The following is a 6,594-nucleotide window of genomic DNA, read 5'->3' as shown; positions in this document are numbered from 1 at the left end:
AAAAAAAAATCACTTCCACTCATCTTCCATCAGACCAGCACCTATTAATCCCATGTCTGCGTCTTGTCCTGTCCCTCCAATGAAAATATAATGAGGGCTTGGAGGAATGTTGACACTGTATATTTGGACTGTCCTGTTCTTGAGGAAAGCTGGTGCCAAATTCCCTGGTTTCCTCAGAGGATTGCGAAAGGCTGTAACTCAACACACAGCCTGACTGAGTGCAGACGGTAATGATGATCTCCTAGACCTTGGCCGGAGATTGAGAGTGTTCCTTGGCCACAGCCTCTATGTTCATTGCTCATTTTCAGGGCTCATGTTGAGTTTGGAGCTGTAGAAGCACTTTTGCAAGGTGTGCACTGGTGTGTGTGGCCCGTGCAACGACTTAATAATCCAAAATTAGACTCTAATAGTGTGCTGACAAATGGTGGCAAAATGGCATCAAGGGAAGCATGCATGTCTTTCCCGTAATGCAAGCAGTTTTGACTTCTGTTTTCAGTTGCCATAATGGTTGCAGTATTATGTACAGGTAATGAGTAGCCTATGAAAACCCCTGTATCCTCGCTCTGACCATCTCAGGCAGTCTTTAAAAAGAATGAGGATAACGGGGCCTCCAGTCATGCTGCTGGTCTATAAGAGCCTGAATTCTTTGGTACTTCTAATTGCTTTCAGGAAATGGACACATTTGGCCTAGCAAAAGACGTGAGCACGCACACACCTTCAGCTAACTCGCATGCAGTTAGATTGGCTCTGGGCTAATGCCAGAACCTATATTTCATAGCTAATACGTGATGTTTCCGTTCACCGCCCTTGGCTTCAGCTCACGTCCCCTCAGTGAGCTAGCGGTGCCCACACTGCTGCTGGTGTTGTGTAGGTGTCTTTGTCCGAGGCTGCAGTGGACCTAAAAGCTGTGGCACTGGCTTTTCTGCTCGACTGCAAAAGCACAGTAAGGCCGTTGCATCATCAAACGCTGACCACTAATCTTTGGCTGCAGGCTGCTGCTGACAGAAGAAAAGGAGAAAAGTACCCTCTTTTTTGAAAAATGTAAAATTCACTTTGACTCATGCTTTTATGTATAATTACACCCCGCAAGACATGCATCAGCAAACTTTCCCTGTGTTGTACAGATGAAGCTTCTGTGAGGTTTCATGTCTTAAGGCTTGAATGGGTGTTGAATTTGCAAAAGGGGATTTTTTTTAGACACTTGTGTGGCAGACGGAACAGATTAAACACAACAAACTTTCTACTCAACTCAACTTAAAAGTCATGTTTAACTCAGAACCGAGACACATTGAGTGCCTGTTATGTGTTAGAGTTTACAGTGGAGTTTAATTGTGTGGAATGGTGTATAACTCAACTTTCACGTCTCCTACTGATAGTCATCTTCTTTTATGCATCATTTCACCTTTGTCCTAGAGGCTGCTGGCAAAAACTGTCTCTGCACACTTTTGATTTGTGTGATCTCATGTTGTGCAGTCAAATGTGAGATTTATTTAAGCTTATATAATCAGCGCCTGTGTATGTCTATATAAGAGCTGACTTCAACTGCATGTTTCAACACGCCGTACTGAGGAATGGGGGATTTTCCTTGTAACGTATCTAACAGTGCAGAGTTAGGTTACACTAGGGTGTGTTGAGCCAGTCCAATCGACATAAAATAAGATTATACTTGAATTAACATATTTTCTTCAATGTCAGCTTCCCTTGAAAAATTGTTTGTCCAGGTTGGAGCCTAATTTGAGTCTGTAAACCAATCCTCACTGTCTGGCCAACTTTGATATTAGACTCTATTTTGGCTCTAAGAACAGTTTGCTCAGTAATTCCTAAAAGAAGCTTCAGTTCTTGTGGCTTTCCTCTCAATCCGGAATTTAGTTTGGATCCCGTCTTTTGAATTCCATTAAAGTTATTGATCAGCAACTAGCTGTGCAGCGCTACTATTGTCTGTATTTCCTTGTTCTTACACACTCTTTCTTTAGAACGAGTTGGCTTTGGCACCCTCCACTCCACTACAACACTCCTGTGAGTTTCAGAGAGGAGGAATTTTGTCTGAGGGTTTTTTTTTTTTTTCTTAAACCAGGGCTGTCTTGTTCCTTTCCTCTCCAGCAAAAACAACAGGCTGCTGCCAAGTGCAGTGTAAATGGGAGTATACATAGGGCGAGAGAGAGGGGGCAGTTGGGATTTAAGTAATAAAATGCCTCATGAGGGACTGGCTCCACACATCAACTTGTCCTTGGGTTTAATACATAATGCAGACTTCTGACAAATCAAAAGAATTAGCAAGATTAGCTTATTTTTACTGTGCGTGCACTGCATCTTTAGTTTAAATGTGATCTGAAGTTTTAGCTTAACAAATTTATGGTTATAGGGCTGTTTTAGACCTGACCTCTGCACCACACTTGATGCAGATGGTTAAATGAATGAATTCTAGTGCAAATTAGACAGACAAAATAATTTGATTTATTTAGTTCATATATATCTCAGAGGTTCCATATTGATTGCTGGATTCTGTCTCCGCCATGCACGACAGTAAACTCTAGTGAGCCTGTAAAAACACTTTGGGACCAGCCCATGCACAGGGTGGAGTACATTAGAATAGAGTTACATAACCCTGCTTTTTTCATTACCTCTTCCATGGCCTTTGTAATACAGAAAGTCTTTCAGCCCAGCGAAAAAGGGGTAGCAATGAAAGAAAAACTTTTAACTACTTTAACTTTAAATACAGTCAGCCTGTCAGCTAGTTACCCACCAGCAAAGTTAGCTGTTTTTGTAGCACTTCACAATACACGTCTTTGTTGGTTTGGTGTGAGAGGTGCTTTGTTCAGTTGGTGCCTAACCTGTGGAGGTTTGGCTACGGCTGAATGCCAAAGAAGCAAATGTGAATTAAACTGTTAACGCCAAAGTTGCATTGACACCATCTGATACATTTGCAAGTTTGGCTGTTGAGCCTATGTTTTGTCAGTGTACCCAAAGAAGTTGAAGTATCAGGTGTGCAGGAATTTAGTCAAATAGATTAGATCTACTTGTAATTCCCTCTGAAAAGGTGAAATAGTCTGCCAGTGTTTTGCTTACAATTGCCATTTTTTGGGTGCCTTTATTTTCTGCTTGAATGCGGAACAGTAAGAGTAAAGTCAGTGGGTCTCAGTTTGCCTCTCCTCAGAGATTGCAGGGATGGACAGGGTAGAGTCGGTTCATGTTACACTGTTCTCATCTGGAACATTTGTTTTTTATTTGGCCATCAGAAGTTTTCCAACTCTCTGCCTTACAGTAATTAGAGAGACGTCTTAATTCTCCAGCCACTTCCTTTATGCCTGCGTGAATGCTGCTTTTTCTCCTCTGTCCTTCATTCCTGCCTGATTACATTAAAAAGTACTGTGGTCAAACCCTCCAAAATACCCCAAATTGTTGGAAGAGGGGTGGTGATGGAATGCATGAGTGTTACCCAGCTCTGTTTTGGCACAAATGCTTTTCATAACTTTTAAAACCTTTTCATGAGGAAACAAAACAAAAAAAAATGAACAGAGATCAAAACTTCTTTGTAAATTATCTGACGGTAAAAGACGATAGTTAAGATAAGATGGATCTGTGTTTTAGATCAAAAAGCTTCAAAAGCTTTTTGAAAAGTTTTATTCGTTGCTTCCTTTTGCATGTGAAGCTACAGCAATGAGTATGTCGCTGCTTACACTGTCTGTGTGTGTGTGTGTGTGTGTGTGTGAGTGTGTTTGGGTTTTTGTGTTTTCTTTTCTTCACCCGCTGCCTACTGAAAAGATAACACAGCTGTCAACACAATCATTTTGAAATCATTCTTAGAAACAGCAGCCAGTATTTACAAAGATATTTGATGACGAAGACAAAAAATGGTGAAAAACGAGTGTGTGTCAAAGGCAAGCTGTATAACATCATAATAAGACAAAAGATGCTGTCAGTACAGATGCAGGGATAGATCAGATATAAGGTAGTGGGCTGGAAGACTTTAAAAAAATTAAGTTAGTATTTATAATCAATATTTCTTTTCCTTTGTGAAAGTGAGCAGAAATTGATAACAAAGCATTATGATTAAATAGAAAAAATATTAGTATTGGCACCGTGAAGTCTTAAAAAAATTTGTTTTAATTAATTTCATTATTTCTTCTTTTAGAACTAAAGATTTACAGACTCAAGTATTTAAAATAGGTGTGTGCACTATGCTTCTCTCTGTGGTGGAGAAAAAAAAGCTGAATTTTCACTGTCAGCGAGTTGTTTTTAGGCTTGACTCTCATCCTAATCATCCCCCTCTTCCTCTTTTCTCTTTTCCTTCCTCTCTTTACCCCCTCGCCTCTTCCCCTCCCACAGCGGCGGTGGTGGCCGGGTTGGACATGATGCCGGGACAGATACCTGACCCTTCGCTGGCAGCGGGCTCCCTTCCCAGTCTGGGCCCACTGGCGGGCATCTCGGCCACCACGCTCACCGATCAACTCAAGCTGGCTGACTTCCGCCAGCTGGGCACCATGCTGTCTCCGCTGCACTTCCTGGGCAGGCTGGGGAAACGGCCGTTGGCCATCAAGACAGAGGTGAGGAGGAAGAGAAAAGAGGAAATAGAGTGTGTGAAACGTGAATGTCATGGGAGTATTAGCCAATCAAGTCAGGCTTTATCGTTTTATCATTAAGAGTCATTTTTGTCTGTCACCCAAGTATGGTCACAAAAACAGAAGACATGGTAGCAGCCAAAGTGTCAAACTCATGGCTTCAAATCAGTAAGCCAAGGGGTAACCTCAGGGTGGCTGTGTCCACTTTTTTGTACAACCTGTGATTGAAATGGAAAAATAAGAACAGTAAAATGTAAAAACCTCTTCTGTTTTAATATTAATGATACGTTGTATTTGCAGATGGATGAAGATGAAGAAAGGAGGAAACGAAGACGAGAGAAAAACAAAGTTGCTGCAGCACGATGCCGAAACAAAAAGAAGGAACGGACTGACTTCCTTCAAAGGGTGAGTTCATGATTCAGCACTGCACGCTGAAGAGCAGAACAAAATCATTTTTCATGATCTCAAACCATTTATTCATGTTTGTGGTTAGATTAGTTTTTGTCCTCAAATGTCAATATCAACTCATTAAGCGTAAGATTGTCCTCTGTGAGGTGTTTTTTTTCCAGTAGTATGTACTAATTGAATGCCTTTGTCCAGGAATCGGAACGTCTGGAAATGGTGAACTCGGAGCTGAAAGCCCAGATCGAGGAGCTCCGTCTGGAGAGGCAGCAGCTAATGGTGATGCTCAATCTCCACCGGCCGACATGCATCGTGAGGACCGACAGCGTCAAAACACCTGAGAGCGAGGCCAACCCACTGCTGGAGCAGCTGTCCTCTGAAACCAAGTGAAAAAAGAGAAACCAGGGAAGTTCCTGAAGCCCAAACTAGCACCACCGTGGCTGCCGTTTATATGTTAACATAACTGGCAATACATTTCTAAAGAAGCACTTGAGCTCCAAGCTGGAGACTTTTGGAGACTTTGTCCAAAGATCTGAGGTTGTGGGGCTTCCTCAGTACTGCTACACGAGCTGGCTCTGTCCATTGGAAGACTGGAAATACCCAGGTTCATCTCCACATTAAGTGTTGTTGTTGATACCCGCTGTGCCTCGTTGTTACTTCAACCATCTCTACAAAAAAGGGACCAATGGAAACAGTAGAGTATGACTGGAAACAGCGCTGAGGAAACACACTAATATCACTATGGTGCTCTGTTACAAAAGCCCTGCGTAGATTGTGTGGCATTGTTTCAGTGCCGTGTTCTGCAGTTTTCCTAATGTATGCTAGCTGAAATATACAGGTGTAGAGTTATTAGGATAAAATACTCATTACAGATACACCAAATGGAGTAGAGGTTTTTTGTTTTTTTTCAATGTTTATTTCTATACCCTGCCTCGACGATGGCAGTTACCGGTTGATCCGATTTGTGGTGACGCTGGCGTCATGAAAAGCACATATACACAAAATGTTTACACCCTTATTTTTTGGACTTGTTGTCTGTCCATTATTGTACTTGTTTTATACTGCTTTCTATACATAAACATATATGAAATGCTTGTGAATCACTTGATGTGATTTGTCTTTCAGTCTTTGCAGTCTGTCATGTTGCGCTGTCAAACAGCTGTGAAAAGGAGTAGAGGCTCCTCAGCTGAGCAGTATTTCAGTGTCTGTTCTGCATCTCTCTTTATGTATAAACTGATATCCTGAATAGATTAAATTTTATTTTCTAACTACAAGAAAGACCTTTTATGTTTTCCTTCCATTACGTTACACCTGTAAAAATGCAATATTGCAATATACTGAAGTTGAATTTGCACCAGCCGGTCATGACACTAGAATTACAGAATACCAAATGTTGTGCAATCACGTTTTCTTCAGCGCTATTCTTCAGTATATTGCCAAAGTCAGGGCTTTACTTTTGTTTGCACAACTCTGAAAAGGTCACTCATGCTTTTATTTCTTCGAGCCTTGATTAACATAGATCCCTTTGTTCACTGCTCACCGCGAGAAATGACAGACGGCACAGAACTAACCCGACAGCAGACGCCCCAGTACCTGCTGACGATCACTGGCTGCCTCTTCATTGTAGAATTTA

The 6,594-nt window shown here is 41.6% G+C and overlaps 1 protein-coding gene across 1 annotated transcript in view; it reads left to right on the top strand.

The window, feature by feature from the left end:
- Positions 1–6,233, top strand: part of jdp2b (Jun dimerization protein 2b) — a 9,426-nt gene extending 3,193 nt beyond the window's left edge. Inside the window, exons 2-4 of the mRNA XM_005734373.1 lie at positions 4,327–4,544; positions 4,860–4,964; positions 5,160–6,233. Of these exons, the coding sequence (XP_005734430.1) occupies positions 4,350–4,544; positions 4,860–4,964; positions 5,160–5,351 (492 nt within the window). The 5' untranslated portion in view covers positions 4,327–4,349 and the 3' untranslated portion in view covers positions 5,352–6,233. The remainder of the gene's footprint in view (positions 1–4,326; positions 4,545–4,859; positions 4,965–5,159) is intronic.
- The last annotated feature ends 361 nt before the right edge of the window (positions 6,234–6,594 follow it).

Source organism: Pundamilia nyererei, unplaced genomic scaffold (genome assembly GCF_000239375.1).
Source record: "Pundamilia nyererei isolate P.nyererei 1_Seehausen unplaced genomic scaffold, PunNye1.0 scaffold00058, whole genome shotgun sequence".
Lineage (NCBI taxonomy): Eukaryota > Metazoa > Chordata > Actinopteri > Cichliformes > Cichlidae > Pundamilia > Pundamilia nyererei.
The sequence above is the reverse complement of the archived record's forward strand: the minus strand, read 5'-3'. Positions and strand labels throughout refer to the sequence as shown.